The sequence below is a fragment of the Elgaria multicarinata genome, chromosome 1 (genome assembly GCF_023053635.1).
Source record: "Elgaria multicarinata webbii isolate HBS135686 ecotype San Diego chromosome 1, rElgMul1.1.pri, whole genome shotgun sequence".
NCBI lineage: Eukaryota > Metazoa > Chordata > Lepidosauria > Squamata > Anguidae > Elgaria > Elgaria multicarinata.
This window is the reverse complement of record NC_086171.1, coordinates 107,285,608-107,311,319: the sequence shown is the minus strand read 5'-3', so window position 1 is coordinate 107,311,319 and position 25,712 is coordinate 107,285,608. Positions and strand designations below refer to the sequence as shown.

At 42.3% G+C, this 25,712-nt stretch overlaps 1 protein-coding gene across 1 annotated transcript in view; it reads right to left on the bottom strand.

The window, feature by feature from the left end:
* The window catches only part of RGL1 (ral guanine nucleotide dissociation stimulator like 1), a 106,055-nt gene that overhangs the window by 26,948 nt on the left and 53,395 nt on the right, over positions 1-25,712 (bottom strand). The window contains exons 4-5 of the mRNA XM_063134652.1: positions 15,449-15,526; positions 1,823-2,007 (exon numbers count right to left, since the gene is read on the bottom strand). Of these exons, the coding sequence (XP_062990722.1) occupies positions 1,823-2,007; positions 15,449-15,526 (263 nt within the window). The remainder of the gene's footprint in view (positions 1-1,822; positions 2,008-15,448; positions 15,527-25,712) is intronic.

The following is a 25,712-nucleotide window of genomic DNA, read 5'->3' as shown; positions in this document are numbered from 1 at the left end:
CCTTCTCCTGACAGAACTGCCCTCAGCAGCTTTGAAATATGCCCCTAGGAAACACAACATACCCCTTTCCTTTGGTTTTATATTTTATGCTTCAGACCTCAACAAAACTCTCAACCCGATTTGTTCTATGCTTCTCTTATGTCTCAGAGTTGTGTAAACCTTTTCAGGTAGGCCAGCGTAGGGTGTGTCTTAATTGTGGCGCCAATCCCGCAGTTTGAGAGCTAGAATGTGAAAAGGTCCAGCCATCTGGACTGTTGTAGTCAGTAGCCAGGATCCAATAAACAATTAGGGCTGATATACAGGGATTGGACCCACCCCCCACCCCGCCACCACTTTTGAACAGCTGGCTGCCACGCCATATCACAAGCTGCTCCCCTTCAATTTGAAAAAGCAGTATGCAATGTGACAAGGAGTTGGGGGCTTCTACTGAAGGAAAATAAATATGTTGAAAGCACCCACCCACCCCACAGCTCACAGAACTAGTTTCACAGGTATTTGGATCTTGGCATATGTTGTGACATGAACAGATCCATCAAATATGAAACAAAGAGAAGCCGCGCCTATCTTTCGCCAAATTACCTGTGTTCTTATTTTATTGTATGAACGTCCTTTATGCATTCAAGATCTGGATTAGTGGTTCTCACTGAAAAGCCTGCAACTCAGTTAAGAAATGCTTCAGTCTTTTCATTCCTGCACTTGGGCCTTTCTGCTGCACCTAGGAGGTTCTGTGGGAACCGTTGCTCACCCTGTTAAGATCTAATTATAGATCTTAGTATTATTTAGGCTTCCTTTGTTTGATCTGCTGGAACCAAATCCAGAGAAGAACATAATTAGACACAAATTAGCAACACTTGGAGGCTCCGGAATTTCTGATGAGCAAAACCGTTTAGTTTTGATGCAGTCGGCCTTTAAAAAATAAAAAAGTATGTTAGTTTGGCGCCAGGTCTGATTAACAGCATAATTCCGTCACAATGTCTGGAACATTCAAGTAGGTGAAGTTTAAGGGGTGCGAGGTACTGATTTTTATTGTATTCTTTTCTTATCTTGTACAATCACTTCCTTCCATTTCCTGCCGTTTTTCTGTGAAAGCTGGACGCTGAAATTGTTACGTTCATGGCATAAGTTCCAATCGCCTTCTCGCTATGCTAATTATGCCCACAGGAAACCTTCTGTCTCGGGAGAGGGTGGAGCAGAGGCTATTTGCCAGGCCTGACACTGCACACAGCATTCCAGGGTCACTACTGTTCACAATTGCTCCAGTGGCACTTTGACCTGGTAACGTAAATTTTTCCTTTGTCCTTGGATGTCAGCAGCACACCACTCAGAGAGGAAAAAACAGCCATAGATGCTTCCTTTGCCATGACAGCAGTTAAGGAAAGACGTTTCATGACACAAATGCTGTAGTCCAAAAAAGCCTGCTTGGTCACAGGAAAGTAACATCAGGGAGCTATTTTAGAAGCGAAAAATCTGATTAGGGAGGGAGCAACTGTGAATTGACTTTGAAGACTTGCAAGTTGCAATTAAGCTTCTGGTTACGCCAACGTCTCCAGAGCAGAGCAGAGACCTTAGAAATGCCAGCATTTATCATTTTCAGGGAAAAACACTAGGCAAATAACTTGGTGTTGCATGCTTGGGTTCTCACCCTACTATGGAGCAAGCACAGATAATTGATTCACCAAGCACACAGTTCAAAGTATAGAATCCTCTTTGCTTCTATCATCAGAGCATTATGAGTGTCAAAGCAGTCCAAAGCTGTGCAGCATTTGATTTTTAAAATAGGCTCTTTCTCACATTCTGGGACAATAGGAGACAACATACTTACTGTCATTTACCAGTTCTTGCTTCTGAAATTGTTCCAACAGGTGTCGTGCCCTTCTTTCTGGGTCTGAGCCCGGCATGATCCGTGTCAGATAATCCAAGAGTTTCTGTAAGCAAAGGTAATGGGGTGGCTCTTGGAAGTCTTCCGAGCACTGATCTAGCCAGGCTCTCAAGATGGAGGCTATGGCGCTGCAAAGAAGCACATTGGAAAAAGTTCGATACATCACCAAGTTTCTCAGACTATATTCCAGTAAGCCTCTATGAGAATCACAACATTACTAGAGGCCAAAGTTAGGTTAAGGGAGAAATCTATGGGGCTGCAGCTCAGATGTTGAGCCAGGACGTGGTATGTATGTTCTGCTACCCACACAATGAATACTGAAACCCCCACTACACTCCCATCAGCAGAACAATAGTCCCCAGATTTTCTCCTGCTTCTTTTAGACAGAGCAATACAAATCTTGCAAATCTAACTGGCTGCCAGTGGGATCCATCAGAACTCAAAATTAGTTTTAAATCTTGAGTTAAAGACATCTGTTCGCAAATTTTTACATCTAAATCATATGAAAAATCCCACCCTGCTGGTATTATAAGATCAAATTTTCTCTTGAGTATGACAGGTATTTATTGATTCTTACCAATTATCTTATTATGAAAGCATCAACTCGTCTGCAATTTCATCAGAAGCTGAATATAGTTTGAGAGGGCCATTACAGAAATGTTTCCCTACAAGTTATGATTCTGGATTTGCAGATTTTTGACAACCTATCATATTACTTCATAAATACTCTATGGGAAAATAATTAAGATCTTATGTTACAAACAGGTTGAAAAGGTCTATTAGCCTAATAAAAAACCATCTGCAATTTGCAGATGACACAAAATTGGGTGGGATAGCTAATACCCTGGAAGACAGAAACAAACTTCAAAGTAATCTTGATAGGCTGGAGTGCTGGGCTGAAAACAACAGAATGAAATTTAATAGGGATAAATGCCAAGTTCTGCATTTAGGAAATAGAAACCAAATGCACAGTTACAAGATGGGGGATACTTGGCTCAGCAATACTACAAACGAGAAGGATCTTGGAATTGTTGTGGATCACAAGCTGAATATGAGCCAACAGTGCGATACGGCTGCAAGAAAGGCAAATGCTATTTTGGGCTGCATTTATAGAAGTATAGCTTCCAAATCATTTGAGGTACTGGTTCCTCTCTATTCGGCCCTGGTTAGGCCTCATCTAGAGTATTGCGTCCAGTTCTGGGCTCCACAATTTAAGAAGGACACAGACAAGCTGGAGCGTGTTCAGAGGAGGGCAACCAGGATGATCAGGGGTCTGGAAACAAAGCCCTATGAAGAGAGACTGAAAGAACTGGGCATGTTTAGGCTGGAGAAGAGAAGATTGAGGGGAGACATGATAGCACTCTTCAAATACTTAAAAGGTTGTCACACAGAGGAGGGCCAGGATCACTTCTCAATCCTCCCAGAGTGCAGGACACGGAATAACGGGCTTAAGTTAAAGGAAGCCAGATTCCAGCTGGACATCAGGAAAAACTTCCTGACTGTTAGAGCAGTACAATAATGGAATCAGTTACCTAGGGAGGTTGTGGGCTCTCCCACACTAGAGGCCTTCAAGAGGCAGCTGGACAGCCATCTGTCAGGGATGCTTTAGGGTGGATTCCTACATTGAGCAGGGGGTTGGACTCGATGGCCTTGTAGGCCCCTTCCAGCTCTGCTATTCTATGATGCTATGATCTAGTAACCCACCATACCAACGGCCCCATCTCTTCTATCCCTGAATAAAAATGATTACAATAAAGTGTAAAACACTAGCATACAAGAACAGATATTTCTGATTCAGTACCATTCACATCTTCAGGCTGGTGCTCTATTGGGAGAGCTTGTTCATGTTGAATGAAGCTCTAGCAGAAATTATCATCAAGGTGAGTACTCATTCAAGCCCCATCCAGTCTATGTCTGCAGGGGGTAGGGGAGGAATGGACTGCCACTTCTTAGTAGTAATGTCAATGATAGCCACTTGTAATCCCCCAAAATTGTAGCAGCCACAAAAAAGTGTGCGATTATTACAAATCAAACCATATCAAATGTATCCAACACTAGCCTTGTTTGAAGCAACTAGAAGCTTTTCAGGAATGATCATTTTTCATACACCTGTGATCCACACCAACATATTTGCCCCAGTGTTACTCACAGGACCTCTTAATTTCCCATTAGTAACAACACCTTTCTACTTTATGCAAAATACTGGTGGGATTTGACAGGTACAGAAATAATAAAAGGTTTTTTTAAATAAAAAAAACACCCAGCAAAATAAACAATAAAACAATAGTGTATTAATAACCCTATTTACTGCATTTGGAGATGTTGAAGAATGTCTGTGTATCTCCAGATAAATGAAAAGCTGAACTTATCCTTTTAATAAGGATGATATGTATTATGTGCATCTGCAGGTTCATTACAGTCTTTAAAATATGTAGTTTTAAATGTTTTTACTGTTTTTAATGTTCTTGTTTTTAGGTTTTATTGTTTTAAGTTGTTGTATGCAACCTTGATAGCTTTTTAGCAAAGAAGGCAGTATATAAATTTTAATATTACATAAATTACACACATGTAAAATCTGATTATCCAGCAGTAAATACTATTCCTGAGAAGGGGAAGGGGCATTTGTATTCTGATCTACACTACAGATTTAAACTGGATTAATAGTCTCTCTGTGTGTGTGCGCGTGTGCACACGTGCAGAGGATTTGGGAATTGTGGTTTTGTGAAGACAGCTAGAGATTTTCCACACTTTTAACGAAATACAACTTCACTAGTCTTTAAGGAAAGCCATGCCAGTTAAACCATTACAAAACTGATACAACTTTTTCCATTTTCGTGCAAAACTAAACTGTTAAGCTGTACTGTCACACTATACAGACTCCTATTCCAGAATGAAGGGGCTGAATATCTCATCGTAGATATCAAGTGAAGGCTTGCCCGAGATTTCTCACCATAACTAAGGTTGTCCAAAACGAATAATAATAAAGCATTATGAGCACAGGTGCACTTATGGCAAGCAAACACAACTGAACATGAAAGACAACGTTTTCTTGTTATTTTTAGAACAGGAAACACAGAACAAAAACAAGAGCTCTACAAACTCAGTTGTATTTAATTTGTTAAGCTCAACAGCCCTCATCGTGAGGATGTAGTCATTGTAAAGGACAGCAGGAAAGAACTAGTCAAACAAGAGGCATATCAACAATATGGTGTCGTTGGCAAGTTGATGGGAAATTTGTCATACATGTCCCCTTTCTGAACACTACACACATTTTAATCTGACGGAGTGGTTCAACTTTTGCTCTCTGGCAGTACGTCCTAATGGGTGTGGGACCCATCAAATCACATTCTGAATATATGTGCCAGAAACACATGCCATTCCCAGCCTGCACAGCACATGGGCAAGGAGCACCAGGGGTACGGGCGGTGGTGGTTCAGAGATATTCCTTGAAATGCCCGGCTTTAATCATTTAATCACGGAGTTGATCCAGGAGGATACCATGGTCGATGGTATCAAAAGCCGTCGAGAGATCGAGCAGGATTAAAAGGGAAGGCTCTCGCTGTTTTACTTATGGCAATATAAAGAAAAATGTGCAGCCAGCTCCAGGTCCCAATGCGCTCCTAGATACCTTTCTTGATGTTCCCTAAGTACCTATCCCTCCAACCCTTTTTAAAATTAACGTATTTTCTTAACTGCAGCAGGGACTGCTGTTTCCATTGGCACTGAAGATTGTGGGCTCAAAGGAGCTGTTTAATGCCCTGGGGCTCAGACCCCACCTCAGCCTTCCGACTAGGATTTATGTGTATGAGAGGATATACATACATAGAAGCTTTAAAAATTACTGATTTACTGTTGAACATCTTACTGTTATAATTAATAAATATTTCTTTGTTTTATAAAATCCTATGCCTCTGCTCTTGGCTACGTAAGGGTTAAGGGAATAAAGGGACTAATACAGCCTTCCTGGAGAAGAAGGCTATTTATTTATTTATTATTTATTTAGAATATTTATATACCGCTCCCCATTGAAAAATTTCGGAGCGGTGTACAAGGTAAAATGAAAATAAAAAACAGAATAAAACAGTTAAAACAAAAATTAAAAGAAGCAAAAACAGAAATCCAAGGCTGCATGTTAAAGAAAGGCTTCTTGGAATAAAGATGTTTTCAGAAGGCACCGAAAGGAGTACAAGGTTGGCGCCTGCCTGACCTCCAGAGGCAGGGAATTCCATAGGAGAGGGGCCACCACGCTGAAGGCTCTTCCCCTGGTGGACCCCAATCGGAGGATGGATCTAAGTGGAACCACCAGGAGCAGGCCCTCGGATGACCTCAGTGACCGGGCAGGTTGGTAAGGGAGAAGGCGCTCTCTCAGGTATCCTGGTCCCAAGTTGTTTAGGGCTTTGTACACAAGTACAAGAACCTTAAACCTGGCCTGGTAGCGAATAGGCAGCCAGTGCAGTTCCCTCAGCAGAGGAGTTACATGCTGGAAAGGGGCAGCTCCAGACAACTGCCGAGCTGCAGCATCCTGCACTAGCTCCAGCTTCTGTAGCAGCTTCAAGGGCAGCCCCACATAGAGCGCGTTGCAGTAATCCAATCTTGAGGTTACCAATGCCTGTACCACCGTGGTCAAGCTATCCCTGTCCAGGACAGGCTGCAGTTGGCGAACCAACCAAAAATGGTAAAAGGCACTCTGAGCCGTGGCGGCTACTTGAGCCTCCAACGACAGAAATGGGTCTAAGAGTACCCCCAAACTACGAACCTGTTCTTTCAGAGACAGTGCAACCCCATTCAGAACAGGCAATGAGCCTGTCTCCCAGACTCAGGATCCGCTCACCCACAGGACTTCCATCTTGCCAGGATTCAGTCTCAGTTTATTGGCCCTCATCCAGCCCATTACTGAGTCTAGGCACTGGTCCAGGACCTGCACAAACTCACCTGATTCAGTTGTCACAGGGAGATAGAGCTGCGTGTCATCAGCGTATTGATGGCATTTAGCGCCAAATCCCCTAATGACCGCTCCCAACGGCTTCATATAGATGTTAAATAACATTGGGGACAAGATGGTGCCCTGCGGCACTCCATAGCTCAATTGCCAGGAGGCCGAGGACTGGTCACCCAATGCTACTCTCTGAAAACGACCCCATAGGTAGGACCGGAACCACTGTAACACAGTCCCTCCGATGCCCATCCCACGGAGTCGATCCAGGAGGATACCATGGTCAATGGTATCAAAAGCCGCCGAGAGATCGAGCAGGATTAACAGGGTTGTATTCCCCCTGTCCCTCTCTCGATAAAGGTCATCCATCAGGGCGACCAAGGCTGATTCAGTCCCGTAACCAGATCGGAACCCATACTGGAATGGATCTATATAATCAGTATCCTCCAAGAGTGCCTGCAGTTGCTCCGCCACAACCCTCTCAAGTACCTTCCCTAAAAAAGGAGTGTTAGCAATTGGGCAGTAGTTGCCTAATACCATCAGGTCCAAGGTGGGCTTCTTCAGGAATGGTCACACTACTGCCTCCTTAAGGACAGCAGGGACCACCCCTTCCCGGAGAGAAGCATTTATCACCCCCTGGACCCACCCAGTCAGACCCCCTCGAATTGCTTTTATAAGCCAGGAAGGACAGGGATCGAGAGGGCAAGTGGTCGGTCGCACTGCTGCAAGCACCTTGTCCACATCATCAGGCCTCAGTAACTGGAACTGATCCCATAAAATTGGGCAGATGGTGGCATCAGACACCTCAACTGGAGCTGCACTAAAACCAAAGTCAAGCTCGCTGCAAAGAGAAGCGATCTTGTCCTCAAAGTGTGATACAAAAAGGTCATAGCGGGTCCTTGGCGGAGCCAGGGCCCCATTTGCTGGGGATGATGTTAGCAGCCCCCGGACCACCCGGAAGAGCTCTGCTGGACGGCTACTCGAGGACGCAATGGAGGCAGCAAAATAAGCCTTCTTTGCTGCCCGCATTGCCACTCAATAGGCACAATTATGTGCTCGGTCATCTTCGCTTCGAGTCTTGCACCATTTGCGCTCTAGCCGATGTCCAGCCTGTTTCATTGACCGCAACTCCTTAGTATACCAAGGAGCAGAGCGGGCTCTACAGGACTGGAGAGGGCACTCAAGTGCAATCAAGTCAATGGCCCTCTGCATCTCACCGCTCCATGGTGAGGCTAGGGCCTCGGCTGGATCACCAGCTCTCACCACTGGAAAATCCCCAAGAGCATTCAGAAATCCATTGGATTCCATCAGTCTCCTGGGGCGGACCATCTGAACGGGTCCCTCATCCTTGCAGGATCAATGGCTACTACTCCTGATGGCTATATGCTACCTCCAGTATCTGAGGCAGTAAGCCTATATACACCAGTTGCTGGGGAACATGGGTGGAGGAGTGCTGTTGCACCTATGTCCTGCTTGTTGTGGGTTCCTGGGTGAAATGTATTGTATTTCTATATTGTCTAAATCTGCATATATAATAATAAATTGGCACGTGCAAATTTTATGCAAATCTGTGTCCTTTTCTGGTAAAGTGTTTTTTTGGATTTTGGAGGCCAATGTGCAAATGGCCATCCTAGTGAAAAGATATTTTCCGTTTCCAGCCTAAGAGATTTGATGGTAAAATACAATGCATCAGTCCCATGCCAAAAATGCATGTGCTATTACACTTATCTTACTCAAACATGATTTCTCCCTTCATACTCCATCCCGGAACGTGGGAGTGAGTCTGCTGAAAGTACAGAGCCGCACTCACGGAGGACCTGAAAAATGCAAAGCTATCACAGACTCCGATTCCTCTTTCAAAATAATGTCAGTCAGTAAAGCCTTTAAAAGACAAGCTATGCAGACAGCACTTAGAGCTTACTGACCTCCTATCAGCTGACTGTTTAATCAGGGAAGAACGCTTTCTGGAAAAAGGCTGGACAAGTGCCCAAACTTCGTAGCAGCTTTAACGTTTGATGTCCCTGAAAAGCAATTCCCTGTTCCAGCTAGGCCAAGACACCGATAGGGCTGGAAGGATTCTGGGATCTCAGACAGAAAACTGACATCATTCAGTCTATCCTTCCTGAGAAGACTGCTCTCTCTGAAGCTTTCAATGCACCCCACTTTATGTTCTGTTCATTTGTTTTAGGTGTAGTTTATAGTATTTGTCTTGGCCACTTCACAACATGGAGTCTTAGTCATGCTTTTGGAAGGCTGTGGATTGGAGGGGCAGGCCTAGAAGCTTGAGCACCACAGTTTTTACACAGTATATCACCCCTTCGTGAACCAAGATTTATCTCTTGATACTAGCCTCTATAAGCATAGCAATCCAAGACTGGGGAGGAAGAACAGCTCAGTCTCCAGATAGTTGAAACTCACGTAGACTTTTGTTTGGAATTTGTTTTTTTTTAATGAAACAAACCAGTTATGGCTGTTTTCCTCAGGGATAGGTTGGATAATGAGACGGATAATCTTATTTATTTATTACATTTTTATACCGCCCAATAGCCGAAGCTCTCTGGGCGGTTCACAAAAATTAAAACCACAATAAAACAACCAACAGGTTAAAAGCACAATTACAAAATACAGTATAAAAAGCACAACCAGGATAAAACCACGCAGCAAAATTGATATAAGATTAAAATACAGAGTTAAAACAGTAAAATTTAAATTTAAGTTAAAATTAAGTGTTAAAATATTGAGAGAATAAAAAGGTCTTCAGCTGGTGACGAAAGCAGTACAGTGTAGGCGCCAGGCGGACCTCTCTGGGGAGCTCATTCCACAACTGGGGTGCCACAGCGGAGAAAGCCCTCCTTCTAGTAGCCACCTGCCTCACTTCCTTTGGCAGGGGCTCACGGAGAAGGGCTCCTGTAGATGATCTTAAGGTCTGGGCAGGTACATATGGGAGGAGGCGTTCCTTCAAATAACCTGGCCCCAAACCGTTTAGGGCTTTAAATGTCAATACCAGCACTTTGAATCGGGCCCGGACCTGGACTGGCAGCCAATGAAGCTGGAAAAGGACTGGCGTAATGTGATCTCGCCGGCCAGTCCCTGTTAGTAAACGGGCTGCCCTGTTTTGTACCAGCTGAAGCTTCCGGACCGTTTTCAAAGGCAGCCCCACGTATAACGCATTGCAGTAATCCAAACGAGAGGTTATCAGAGCATGGATAACTGTAGCTAGGCTATCTCTGTCCAGATAAGGGCGTAGTTGGTATATCAACCTAAGCTGATAAAAGGTGCTCTTTGCCACTGAGTTCACCTGTGCCTCAAGTGACAGTTCTGGATCCAAGAGCACCCCCAAACTACGGACCTGATCCTTTAGGGAGAGTGCGTAGTTTGGGGTGCTCTTGGATATTGTACTTGTGAGGTACAATATCAGCACCCGCATACTTTGGCTCCCATCAGCTCTGGGAGCAGTTCATTTGTGCTCTCTGCGCCATCCAGAAAGGCATATATGGAGTGCCCCTTCCTTGCCAAGGAACTGCCACAACGTATGCATCTATTTGCATCACACACAAAGAGGAGTGTGATTTTTCTCTGGCACTTAGAGTGAAATGGTAGGTGGGGTTGAAATGCAGGAGATATTAGGGGCAGGATTCAGTCCACAGTCCACCAGTTGGCCATCATTGCTCTAACTGACCACTAACCAGTTAAAAATCTTCACATACATCCCATTACAGGTTGTTGTTTTGCCATCTTTCAAAACACGTTTCTAAAAGGACATAAGTCATTGCTTGCCAATGGAGTCAGACCGATGGTTCATCTGTTGTTGTGCTGCCTGCTCAAATAATTATATCCTGTAGGCAGGGAGTCACCAGGAATCGAATCAGGGGGACCTTATACATAGAAAAGCAGGAGTGGGCAACCTGTGGCCCTCAGCCCAATTTCAAAAGAAAACTGCATATGATCCACATTGGGCAGAAAAGAAGAAAGAGAACAGGGAGTGGCAGAAAGAGAAAAGGGGTGACCTACCTACATATGGCTTCTTTCACCACCAACATGTGCCCCCTGACAGATTACTCATGAGGGAATGCAACCTTCAACAGGAAAAAAAGGCTAGCCACCACTGAGATAAAACATGAGCTCTACTCCAGAATGGTGGTCCCCATCCCAAAACATAAGAACCTAAGAAGTGTCCTGCTGGATCAGACCAAGGATCCATCTAGTCCAGCACTCTGTTCACACAGTGGCCAACCAGCCATCGGCCAGGGATGAACAAGCAGGACATGGTGCAACACAGTTCTTATATGGGGATGCATAAAAACTAAAGCTCCACCTAGGTAGTATCCATTTTCCCCATAATTGTAACTAAGCTTGCTGTTGGCTGAGCTTGCCGGCACATGCCCCCAGGGTACAAGGATGTGTGTTGTGCTAGGCCTCTAAAGTTTCATGGCATTTGCTTCTATGTTGACTGTGCCTCAACCACTGTTGCCATCACTCATTTTTCTCTCTCCTTATTTTCCCCATTGTGCAATTAATTTGGCTTGTTTTTGTAACCTTCCCCATTTTCCCCGTCTCTTAATTGCCACCATTTGGCCCTTTGTCTCCTAAGTTCAGCCACACTGGTTCCTTTTGTTATTTTACCCTTTGCCAGAACGAAAGTTGATTGCGCTCAACACAAACAAAACTTAAAATGCATCCCACTGTGGGTTTCCCAGGCTTTCAAGAACTTCAGCCAATCTTCTTTCACTCATCTAACATTCATTCAGTGGTTGCTTCTCCAAAGTCCATTCCTTTGATGCAATTATTTATGTAACACTGAAACCGGACCCCATGCTTTTACCGGAGGAATAATAAACTCAACAGGAGACAAAAGGGGAAAAAATCCTGACCACAAAGAAGTAGTGAGCTAGAGAATTCATTATTTGAAAACAAAACAACCCTGCAGTACTTCATAAAAACAGGCCAATGCTACAGTTTTACTATTACATGTTCTAATATTCGGCGAGATGATGAATACATCTGAAAGCCTGGCTCCAGCCACTACGCTACACTCAATTTGATTTTTATAGATGTCTTATTTACATAGCACCACAGACTTGCATGGGCCTCATTGAGTAACAAGAAAAAGAATGGTCTCTGCTCTGAGGAACTTCCGATACATTTTACCTAGGGAAGGCAACAGAAAGAAAGGAGGAAGAAGGAAGTGAAGAGAAGCTGGATAAGAATATTTGATGTCCATTCATTTACACATACTCAGGGCCAAACTGGATGAGATACTGGTGATCCAGCATGGTCACATCACTCCTTTCTTCTTTTATAAAAAGAAACTCGAGGAGCTGGTTCAAATTGGAAACATCACCAGTAATGAATTTAAAAAACACGCACACGAAATTTTGGCATGGTATTATGCAACAAACATACATCACCATGTTTTGTATCTACAGCAACTAACTTTCCCATGAAACCAACCCCCCAAAATGCATTGTGTTTTTGAAAGGGAGGGGAACAAGCCTTCTACAACAATTTAGCTCAATTTTGTAGCTAGTTTGACTGAAACGCGCATAGGTCAAGAGAGAGTTGCCCAGAGTCAGAAGGGAATCAATGTCTTAGGTTGGAGCCGTGCCCAGGAACCCTTTGGCTCTCAGCCAGTTTATCTACCCGCCATATTATGCTACAGCCTCCTTGGAATATCTGACATAGCTTAAATTATTTGATGAGCTACAATGAGTACTTCATGACAAAAGGGCAGAAGGAGAGAATAGGGTTAGTTGTATTTTCTGCCAAGCATTGAAAATTCAGAAAGTCTAAGCTAAAAAACATAGTGTAGATGCCAAGACAATACATATCTCAAGACCTGAAAGGTTAATCAATTTCCCTGAAGCCATACTAGTCTTTCAGAAAGGACAAGGACTTGACTGTGGGTCTTTTGAAAGGTAAGAATAGATCCTTGCCTCAACGTTTTATTGGTATTGTCAGAATTTTAAATTTTATTGGCAGTGTGGTGGTCCTAAAACTTTTAGTGGTCAGAGGGTTGGACTGGAACATGCACTAGGAAGGTTCAATTATCTCCTCAGCCGTGAAGCTCACTGACCTTGGACTAGTCACTATCCCTCCATCAATCTAAGCTATTTCATGGAGGTTGTGAGGGAAAATGGGGTAACCCCATGCTCCCTGCCCTGAATTTTTTTTTTAGAGGAGGGAGCTGGTTTACTGTGGTATGAACTTTCAAAAACAGCAGTCTAGTTTATCAAATACTTAAAAGTGGAGTATACAGTATGTATACATGTGGTTGAAGTTACACTAGCAGCTGAATTGATAGCTTGTGGTGAGAATTAAAACCAAAAAACCAAAACAAAAAACAAAGGACTTTAAAGTACTGGAATATTAAACATTACTCCAAAACATAGCCTCAACATTCGCTGGAACTATCCAAAAGTGAAAACATCAACTCATATAGTAGAACTCACTCTGACCCAAGTCAGCAATCAATTTTATTGCACTCTGCAAAGTGGACTGCTGGCAAGAGCCATAGTCACAGCCCACCTCTTCATCTATAAAAACGCCCCACCTCTGGGTTGGCAACAGAAGATCAGAGTTGGTCAAGCCATCACCTAAGGGCAGGTTACATACAGTTAAAGGGAAACAACAAAGTGCTGGGGGAGGAGTGGGGAGGGGGAGAACCAAATAATGACTTTGCGTCACTGGTTCCCAGCAAGCCCCAAACACCTCCAAAGCCAGATATGAGTCACATAACCACCTGAATTATACTGAGGCAGCGTAGAATGGAGGACACAATGGGCAGTATGCAACAGCGTCTTTCTGCAAACTCAAATAGTGCTAGCATAGCTCTACCGAATCTTTCCATTGTGCAAAGTTCGGAACTGTGCATAGTTCCACTGCGCATAGTTCGGAACTTCATTTCTGCAAGTGCAACGTCATTTGTACTAGCAGAATAACACAGTTGGCTAGTATCCCTTAGTTAGCATGCTGCCCTTGTCCCAATCTAAACAAACTCAATCACTAGAGTAAAGGACAGGCACACTCCTTTTTAGGGAGGCCCACCTTACACATGGAGAGTGGCTTTGGATGTGGTGATGCTGCAGAGTGCGCAGAAAGCACAAGCAACTCACACGTCCCATTCCTTCACAACACAACACAACCATCTCACCCACAATAGAACTTTCACGTTTCTCCCATCTCGGAGTTGCACACATTGTTCTTACATTGGGAACTTGTGTATCTTCTGGAAGGAAACATACAAAAGCTGGTTTTCAGACATGATGTTGTTATGGAAGAAGAGGAAGCATATGGTGCTTCCAACTCCTTTTTACTGCAAGACACTGTTCTGCAAAAGACGGTGCTAATGCTCCAGTGATACCACAGCTGCCACAGAATCTGTATGGAATATGAGACTGTCCTCTGCTAAGGTTGCTAGATCCTATGGATGGTATTTATTTTAGTTTTAATACTGTACTACACTTCTGTACCTCTAAGAGAAGACCTAAACATGGAAGGTTTCTAGAAGGTGTTCTGGAATTTAGGGATCTCTCCTTCAGAGATAGTCTACATGTATTGTAGCTCTGACATTTTTTTCCACATATCCTTAGATGGGCACAAGAGTTTATCTGTATTTTTGAAAAGGTCCTGCTATCACATCCTGCAATGTACCCTGCCCATCCTTCCAAGATCGATTCAGGTCCTCATGCTTTAGTGTCCATGAAAACGTATGCCAAAATAAACATGTTAGTCTTTAAGGTGCCACAAAACTCTTCATTGTTTTAACGAATGTTGTTCTTGTCTATTCCAGTCCATATGCTCACTCAACCAGGTTTGTGGCTGAAAACTATAATATCTCACATTTAAAAGGGCCCAGACTTTGCACCTCTCCCTCTCCAGAATTGTTACAAATTAATCCATTTTCAGGGGGCTGGGGAGGTCAGATAAACCCATTTATTTCAATGGGAGAGACTTAAACATATACTTAACTTGCCTATGGAAATACAAGGTTCACCAACTGCTCCTACAAGGCCAGCCTGAGGCGACCAGCAAGTTACTCCCTGTATAAGCCTATGGAGAGATTCTTCATAGGTTTGTATAGGGAGTGAAAAAGCCCTTCTGTTGGAAAAACTGCTGAGAGTGCACCCTCCCACAGAATGCACCCCCAGCAAGGACCCAGGAGTGTGTGTGTGTGTGGTGTGTGTGTGTGTGTGTGTGTGTGAGAGAGAGAGAGAGAGAGAGAGAGAGAGAGAGAGAGAGAGAGAGAAGCCAGAGTGGGTAGCAGACATGCACACACATGTAAACACAGATAAGGGGGCACTATTAACATTTTTGTGATTCCCCCCACCCCATCCACTTCAGCAGTCAATTTGAGGTGGTGCTCAAGGCACTTTTTCAAAATGCCAAATGTGTTAGAGCATGGCCACACTTTTTGTTTTTAATCTACTAATTCTGCAGTCTGTGCTTGGCCTCCTTTGTAGTTTCTCTCTTCACCCTTCTATAGTTTGATCTTTCATACAATTGTAATAAAATTGCTACCTTCCTTTAGATAGGAAGTCGTTTGGGGCACAGTTTTCTAAGGAATAACTGACCACATCCTTTTCTCAGTATTCAATCCTGGCTGTGAATTTTGCTGTTCAGAGAAAAGCGACACTTACTTCCTGAGTACTGTTTTGGTCTCGGTAGAGTTCTGGCTCCCATCTTCTTCACAGTTTGAGATCTCCAGGTTTCCATATCTAAATGCAACAGAAAGATACACATTTTAGACAGTGATTAAAAATAAAGAGTGGAAAGCCATGCCTAGGAAATTGCATAACAGTTGGTAAGAACTAACAGTGCCTGTGACAATGAGATGTATAACCTTTCCTAGAAGAAGTACTGGCTAACTAGTTCAAATCAATACGTAAAATTCAGCCTCTCCTCGTTGCCCTCCACACCCAGCAACTAGTTCTTTGCCCTCCTGGCTTCCTTGGGGTAATCAGACCATAAGCAGCATTTCCCTTCTGTGCAACTCTTAAATATGCAGCAGTCTTGTCAGGTTCTAGACCTAGCAACCCTACTTGATTACACCATGACTCTGACTCAAAACCATTCCTGCCTGCCAGTAGTGCACAGCCCTGCAGTTCTTAGACCTAGGAGAGGTTCTGTCCCAGTCCTATCAGCTCTTCCTTTCTGGAACATGTCCCCAACACCTATTCTTTCCTTGGGTCCTTGCTTTTCAGCCCTCTGCCTAAATTGTCCTTTGTAGGCCTTGATCAATTTCCCTTGGATTTCTGTCTCCACATCCCTGGTGAGCAATGGTGCAGTTAGGAAGTCATAAGTATGACTTCCTGTGTGAAGTACACAACTGACCTTTCTCTCCCCACAGCTAACATTCCATGCTTTACAATTGTTTCTACGTTCCTAAAAGAATTCCCCAAGGAGGGGAAAAGATACACTCTGAGCACGTGCAGTTTTACATTTAAAACAATTAAAGCATAGCACCATCTTAACTACAGCAAGAAAATGGAGTTTGTTTCTGCTGTCCTGATAAGAACCATTTTATTGCAGAAAAGGAGAAAAGGGATATTGTAAAATAAAACATAGTAAGATAAGCACCTGTAACCATGCTCATACCTGCTCAGCCACACCCCACTACAAAATGTATTATAAGAAGAAAGGGTGCTACGGCAAGGTGCTGAAGCCAGTCTCTGCATGGTCATTTGGGGGCTCCCTGGACTTCACCCCCGTGGTCCAGCCCTACCTGCACACCTTCTCCTGAGGTTTGTGCTTCATGCCCTTAGCTTTTTCTACCTCCTGGGACCTTGTCTCAGTCCTCACCCTAGCTCAGAAAGCTTCTCCTGGGCCCTTGTAAGGTTTTAATCAGAGCCAAACCAATGACTGGAGTGCAACTCTTCCGACACAGTGTCACGTTTGTTCACAGAGCAGTTGGAAAGTTTGGGAAATTTCAGCCCTTTATTTTATTGGTTTGTAAACCACCCTAGCCAACCACTCTTGCCGGGTTTGGACGTCATGACGACTTGCGCCTGGTTAGGGTAATTATACTAATCAGCCAGCTCGCAACCAGCATGCACAGGGACAGAAAATAAGCCACCTTGTCTTATTTTCCCTCCGTGATCATGTGAACCAAACCCCGTTTTACTCCAGGGTCACCTGGGGAAATGAGTTCTATGAGACTATAGCAGAAGCTGGCTTTGCACAACACTGATTGGTTGGAACTTGGACATCATGAATCTACTTCCCCGTCCCTTCATGGGGCAATTTGGCAACTTTATTTTAAGGGATAAATAAGTTTTAAATCTGCATAAATGAGCCATGGTATTTTCAGTAATATTTTTTTTAAACCGTTCAGTGTACTGGGAGAAGGGAGAAAACTGAGGACTGAATGACCGTTCAAATTTCTGTCAATTCCACTACAAAGATGTATGAATTGTTGGTTTTATGGCATATTTGCCATAAACTTAGAAAGTGGAATATTAATACATTGCACATTACTTTAATCAAATTTCTCCCTAATGCCTGATCTACCAAATAAAGCTGCTGCTGCTGCTGCGTCTTCTTCTTCTTCTTCTTCTCCTCCTCCTTCTTCTTTTTTATTATTATTATTATTATTATTATTATTATTATTATTATTGTTATTATTATGCAATTTTGATGTTCAGATCAGATATGCAGCCAGAAATGTTGAGGTAGGGGAGTCAAAGTGAAATAGCAAACACCTAAATATAAGTAAGTTACTTCCAGTGCAATTCTAAACATGTCTACGCAGAAGTAAGCCCCACTGAATTCAATTAGAATCACTCCTGGCTAAGAGAGTATAAGATTGCAGCCTTACTTTATCAATTTAAGTTCAGTGAGGATTTAACGACCAGCTGTCGAAGCATTCATCTAAACCCTAGATCCGCCTTTCCCAACAAGATGCCCTCCAGATGTGTTGGACTAAAACTCCCATAAACCCCAGCCAGCATGGCAGGTTGGAGAAGGCTGCCCTAGATCCTATGGCGAACACTAAATGATTCCATCAAAAACTGAGATGTGATGTCTATCCAGTGTAGCATTATCTAACTAAAGAATTTTTGCACTCCATAAACATCAAACCTCGACTTTATTAATGGCAGGAATAAAGTTTCACCCAGCTATGTGGTAAGTAACTGAGAGGCCTCTAGGCAGAGGAGAGGAATGGCAGTAATGGAGAAGGGGCCTCTCAAAAGGAGCATCTGAGGAAAACCTCAGATTTTCAGTCAATAGGGAGAAAAAAGGGAGGGTGGCAGAGATAGAGATGACAGCACACTCTCTGGTTATATTTTTACGCAGTATACTTCCCTAAGAAATTAGATCACAAATTTTCCTAGTGATTTCTTAATTTTAAATACCAAATAAGTTATATTTGACATATACGTGTGTGTTAAATATAACTCTTCCCCTTCTTATTGTTTTATTATGATTCTATTAGAATGTAAGCCTATGCGGCAGGGTTTTGCTATTTTATTGTTTTACTCTGTACAGCACCATGTACACTGATGGTGCTATATAAATAAATAAATAAACAAATAAATAAATAACTTATTTAGTATTTTAAAATTAAGAAATCACATATATATATATATATATATATATATATATATAAAATAAAACGCTTAGGTATGTTTCCGTAAAGGCTTCAGCTGATACAGGTTGCTAAGCAACAGTAACAACTTGTAACGTCAGCTGATACAGGTTGCTAAGCCCCTCGCCCGACTCCTCCAGGCTTTCCAAGGTAATCCTACCCCCTTTCTGCCTCTTCGTTCCCCCCCCTCCACGAAGGGGGCAGTGCCATGGTCCCGAGCATGAGCGAGGCACGGCTGGGGCCCTTGGTGGCCGGGTGGGAGGCCTTCGCCTGCTGCGAGCCGAAGCCCCGGCCTAATCTCATGCAAGCTGGGCCCAAGGCTGACAGGAACCCCGGGGAGAAGGGGACACTTGCTTCTCCTCCCCCCGACCTCCCTGCCCCCCAGGTCTGCCAGACTGCGCTGTATCGGCAGCCTCCAAGCAGCCCACGCCCCTACGATGATATTTAATTAATAAACTTTAAGATATGCTATGACAGTGTATGTTACGCCGGGTACAGCTAGTATAACTTATATTTCTATAAGACTACACTGCTATGAGCTCCCAACCACACAAATTTAAGATACCTCAACTGTTAAAACATACGTTGTGAAACTTATCTTTAGCATGGCACACCATCTGCTATCCAGGGTCAAGCAATCTGCTTATAGCCATATGGGTCCTGTGTCAGTTTAGGGCACAATCCTATGCATGTTTATATAGATAAAGAGTCTACAACTCCCAGCATTCCCGTCCACCATGCTGGCTAGGGAATGCTGGGAATTGTAGGCCTTTTTTCTGTTTAAACATGCATAGGATTGCATCCTTAACTAGTGAACCTATAACGTGATATCAAAGGGGCATACTAGAGCGCCATCTGTCTGCATTTCATGCATTCTAACCCAGAAATTTCTCAGGTAAGGAGGCAGGTGTGCATGGTTGCTATATGGTAAGGGAAAGGCCCTCTGAACTGGATGAAGTTCAGAAGACATATTTAGTGGGGGAAAGGAAGTCTGGTTTGGGAGATTCAGGGGAGATAATATGAAACTCTAGATAAATACAAACCATTTCCCATATATTCTGCCAGTTGTATTCTAAAGTACAGATGTAAATGGCCAGCATTTTCATTCTAATACGCATTTTCCCAGGGCTTAGTGGTATCTGTGCAAGAATTCATCCACCTTCCCATGAGACATTTATGTTCCACAGAAACATCCATAGCTCAGCTCCATAAACTTCATTATCTCTTTAGTTCAAAGCTAAAAATCTAGGTAGTCCATAATATACCCCCCCCCCAAAAAAAACCCAGAAGAAAGCATCCAAGGATTTCTGATCGTTTATTTTGCAACACTGGTGAAATAGAAGCAGTGACTTGCTAGGATTTCCTGAGGATTCTAACATCTATTTTAAAAGTTTCCAAAAAATGTGGTATTCCTATTCAAAATATGCATATAGCTTACTCTACAAGTGGTATGTGCATCAAACAGATCAAAAGGGAATTTCAAAGTACATCATGTTTTATTCAACTTCTCCCATAGTATCCTTCACTCATCTGTTAGTTGTGTCTTGTGAAAGCAGAGAGGTCTAGGAACCTTTGCCACACACAGTAACATCCACCTTTTCATGCAGAATCTGGCAATTCCTGAATTCTGCAAGACCTCATTGAAAATTAAAAACAAATTTCTGGCCTTCATGTCTATACATCAACCTAGAAAAATGTGGAGCCTGGGTATTACTTCCAGTTTTTAAAGCATGCATTAGTGCAGATGAGATCTACACGGAGTGCTCTTAGCTGACAGAGGCATCCAGCAAAGTATTCCTGCTAAAAATATATAGTATATTTAAAAGTTAAAGGACTGTCCCATTGGTATGATCCCATTTACTTTCCTGGCCCACAAGAATTAACAGAAATGGCCTTACTATGTACATATGCTAGGACAGTGGTTCCAATTTGCTAAGTACTGCGGACCCCTTGCTTTTCAAATGCCAAGCCATGGACCCCCTACTTTTGAAAAAAATTGTTATCTCTATGGTAGTTACCTCTGCAAAGCAATTTTTTGGAGAAAATAAGGGGTAGCCCCTAATAAGGAAAGGATTTTAGGTATACTAAAAAACAGGCCATAAAATTTGTGATATTACCACGCAAAAATGAAAATATAAAGATGAATTTAATTTTACTAACGTCTAGTTTACAATTGAACAAATTATGACATGTCTAGCAGCTACTAAACCTAAATGTGATGGGAGAAATCATGCCTCTTTTTGTCCCGAACAATCCCTTCCACATCTGGTTCAATATTTCCTACTTTTAATCTCAAATCTGGATCAACATCGAGCCGATTTCTATGCTTGTTTAGACATATAACAAAATGTCAAAAATGTTTGTTCACAAAGATATGTGGAACAAAAGGGAACTAGATGTTTCAAAGCTTTTTCACCTAACTTCTTATAATCGGGAAAAACCACCCAGAATTGGTCCAGTCTATATTCTTTGAAAAACGATTTCAATGAACCATCACAAGTTACATCAGCAAGTGCATCTTTCTCTTCCGTAGATAGAGTTGTGAGTTGTACATCACCACATTCAAAAGGGTTCCTTATCCATGAGTTTTCAGGATTAGGTGCAGGGAAGTAATCTCTGAAGCTAGTCGCAGGTGCTCAGTGATGTTATATTTTACTTCTGGTAGGAATTCGTTGTCAGTGGACTCCAGAAATGAATGGTGAATATGTGAATGGTGCCATGGATAGTGCTTGTAACCTTTCTTTCAAGATTCTTCAGGTTGTTTGGCTACTAACTACAAAAAATTTTCCCCTTCAATTAGCTTTAAAGTATGTTTCTTTTTGAATTTCCACTTTTTGTTGTCGTAAGTAAAAATCAGTGCAACAATTTTACTTTGAGGCAACGTTACCAAGCACCTGGCACTTCAAATACTATAAACACTATATAAGCACTATAAATAATAATAAAATAAATACATAAGCTGTAAGAGGGTAGCTGGATACCTTTTTTACTTGTAACTTTTCTTTATTATTCTTAAAGATAAAAATAATGGATATTCTACAATAAAGAATGGTTACCAAAAGATAGGAACTGCTGCAAAACAAACAATATTATAAGTAAAACCTGTGATAGTTCTGCTGTGTTACCGCTGCTCAGAATGTGGCTTTTTGAACTTGGCTTGTGCAAATGGAAGCAAAGCAGCTCAAAGCTCAAGGTTTTGAGCAATGTCATTCTTGATGGATATCACATCTGCATGAGGCCCCATAAATCCTCTGGGTGGCCCAGCGAAACTGAATACAGGGGAGGGGGTCACCAAAGGCACTTTTTGCCCAGGGCACTATTCCTCCTATGGCCAGCCTTGGGTGTAACCAGTTCTTACCAGTTTGCCTGTGCCTCCTTCTTCTCCATTTCCACATAATGGGCACTAGAACAAGGATGATCAAAGATGCTATACTCAGGGGCTACTACATTGGTCCTAGGCTAGGGGTGCATTTGGCTGCTTTTTGCTTCAGACTCAATACTGCTATCTAGTAATAAGGGATTCAGAATTACAGAGTGTGCACACTCAAGCCATAGCTTATTAGAGCCTTTCCCAGGGAATGATGGGAGCTGCAGTCCAACACATTTGGAGAACACCAGCTGGGGAAAGGTGGCACACAAAACCTCAAAGAGATGTGTAACATTAAAGTGCTCGTTATAGATTAAAAACATTTCCCCCTCATGAGTGAAACTATAAGCAGTTTGCCCACTTCTGACTTTTCTTCTTCCTTAGCTGGTGTCTCTGCCTATCTGCTGCCTGTCACTTCTTGGGTATCATCCCATTTTCTGAAAATGAATTTATCTGACTGAAGTTTTAATTTGCCCTACTAGTTCTGTACCTAATTAGTTCACCATTTTTCTTGCTTTTGAGTTGCTATAGATTTCTCCTTCTACAGAAGTTAATGATTTGAAGGGGTGGGGGAGGTTTGCATTTATTTTTTTACTTTCATCTGTCATCCTTTTTTTAAAATTATCCAGGTAAATATCGACATTTTCACCTTTTATTGTGCAATCCTATACCTGTCTAGACAACAGTAATCCCTTATTGAGTTCAATGAAATTTACTCCCAGATAAGCGGGGATAGAATCACCGGCTTAAATGTGGAATGTCTTCCCCAGAGAGAGCCACCTAGTACCTACCCTATTTCTTCGATTCTAAGACACACTTTTTTCCCCATATAAACATCTCTAAAAATGGGGTGCGTCTTAGAATCGCGGGTGTGTCTTAGGGTTTGTTTTTTTCTGTTGGTGATACTGAAATTAGTGTGCGTCTTACAATCGATGGCGTCTTACAATCGAAGAAATACGATATTCTGTATTCTTTTCAGCATCAGGTGAAGACTTTTTAAAACCTCCCCAGAATTTTAAGGGCTTGCTGAAACTTTTGCCATTTTGCCATTTTAGAGTTTTAAAGCATTTTTAATTTTATTGTTTTATCTCTGCAATGTGTGTTTTATATTGTGATATTTTTATTCTTTATATATTTTTTAATTATGTACGCTTCCCAGAGAACTTTGGTTATGCAGCAGCACAGAAAAATCACAACTAAACAAATAATGATGCCATAAAGATTCTGCTTAATTCTTACATACTATTGATACTCAATTACAGTAATGCTCAAGATGGCCTTCCTATTCTGATCAATTGCTTTCCCCCGCATTTAAAATTCTGCAGCTCACTTGGTTCTTCTTCGTTCTCATGCTACCCATGTTTTTCCTGTTCTTTCTGTTCTACATTGGTGTTCATTTCACAAAAGGATTCAAGATACACTTCTTTTTAACTTACAAATATCCTCATGCTCTTTTTCCTTTATTCTTTCCCTCCCTTTATACCTTCCCCCTCCTTCTCTACATTCTAAAGGTACTTTTAACTTCTTGTCTGGACCAGAAATCTCATCTGTTATCTTGTTTGTGACCCTTTTCTCTTGTTGCTCCTTATCTCTGGAATGCCCTGCTTCCTTGAGATTAGAGCATCTCCATCAGTTCTGGTTTTAAACCTCTGTTTGAAGGAACATTTGTTCTCCGTCCCCCCCCCCCCATTCATTAATTTCCTTTCCTATTGTGTTGCTTTTCTTTGTCTTTTTTGTCAATTTGAGTGGAAGCCTGCGGGAAGGGCCTGTCTAATTGCACTGATTGTACAGAGTGCTTGGCTTCAAAAGTGCTTTCTAAATAATATGATGAATTATTATAATTAAACTATTTACCACACCTTGATCTACATTAGGTAACTGGTAGGATCTTCAGGAGCAAAATAGTATTACTTGAGACTGGATCTGGGCTGGCACAGACATCAGTCTATTTCCAGCCCATGACAGTTGTTTAATCACAAGTCCATTTTATCCCATTTCCACATTAATCTGCAAATTATTATTATTTTTAAAAACACTACAGGTTTGTATCCTCTGTTAGTTTAACTTAAGTCCCCTTCATTTCAATGGGTCTGCTCTAAATAGGTCTATCACTGGATACAACCTACCTAATTTTCCATTTAAACCTAGGGTGACCATATGACCGGATTTGCCCGGGTTTTTGGTGACAAATCCAGGAGGGGGAGGGGAAATCCGGATTTTCCCAATCTCCCCCAACCAAAGAACAGCTCTAATGGGAATTAACAAAAATGCTTATAACTCCGTCATCTTTATAGATAAAGACATGAAACTTGGCACGATGATAGCTCTTAGGTAGGGCTTTAGTCGTACCAAATTTGAAACAGATCTGTTCTTCCATTGATTTTTTAGGAATTTTTTAAAAATTGAGGTTTTAAAATTATTATTTTTAAAATCGTCATTTTTAAAGATAAAGAGATGAAACTTAGAACCATGATAGGTTTTAGGTAGAGCTTTAGCCATACCAAATTTGAAACAGATCTGTTCATCCATTGATTTTTTAGGATTTTTAAAAATATTTGAGGTTTTAAAATTATTATTTTTAAAACTGCCATTTTTAAAGGTAAAGAGCTGAAAGTTGGCACCATGATAGCTTTTAGGTAGAGCTTTAGCCATACCAAATTTGAAACAGATCTGTTCATCCATTGATTTTTAGGATTTTTTTTTAAATTTGAGGATTTAAAATTATTATTTTTAAAAAATGACATTTTTAAAGATAAAGGGCTGAAAGCTGGCACCATGATGGCTCTTAAGGAGAGATTTAGCCATGCCAAGTTTGAATCAGATCTGTTCATCCATTGTTTATTAGGATTTTTTAAAAGTTCAAAGTTTTAAAATTATTGTTTTTTAAAACTGATGGAGCCATATTCTTCAAACTCAGGTTGTCAAACCTCCTCTTTGGGGTGTTGCACATTGAGCAGTTTCAGTCCTTGGCATTAAGGGGATCTCCAGTCTTTAGGTAAGAAGTCCTGGGTAAGCAGGGCACCTTTCCTGTTGCAGATTTGGTGTGCAGTCGGGTACCTGGAGCTCAGCAGAGGCAAGGCATCCACAAATAAAAATGTGGGAAAGGAGAGGTCAGTCAAAGCAGCCCAAAGGGCAAAATAGAATGGGCCAGAGGCCTTTTTTCTCAAATTTCCACATCATGGGCGATGAAGGGGCATTTTTAGAGAAAAACTCTCATGACCAACAGTAAGGTGCCAGTCGAGAGAGAGGCTCTCTTCTTTGTGGATGCCCTGTTGCTGCGAATGTTGGAATCTGGCATATCATTGCTTTGCTTCGCTACCACTTCCCTTCCACTTCATTTTGTACACTTGTGAGCTAGGCTCTGACTGCACTGCTGGGATGCAATGCAGAACATTTGAAGTGCATACCAGAGAAAAATAGATAGATTTGTGGCTTTGGCTGGTTGGCATATCTCTTACAGACAGAGTTAGACTGAAGACACAACTTAGAGATGTGTGTACCTGAGCCCTGAGAGGCTGCTGTACCACACAGAGCCTTTTTAAGAGTGTCTCAGAGTCCAGTTTTGGTGCAGGCAGAGGTGGCTGGTGGTGGAGTTTTTAAAAAAACCAAGAGTCACCAGATGAAACCAAGCTATAAGCTGTTGCCCTACCCCCCAGCCCCACAAGGTACAAGTGCACAGCCTGGCTGGACCGTTGAGAGACTTTGGCAGAGAGAGAGGGGGGTGGGGGATTATTTGAGGCTGGAAATGTTGGCAGGCTGGCATAAAGCAGAGAGAGGCTGAAGGCAACCCAGATGCACCTGTAGCTTGGCCCTGAGGCTGACTTGCCACGCAGAGTGTTTTAAGAGTGCATCAAAGTTATGCAGGAGAAGAGGAGGTGGAGGCGGCTGGTGGCAGAGGTTTTTAAAGTATTGGGCAAAAGGCGGGATATAATGATGATGATGATGATGA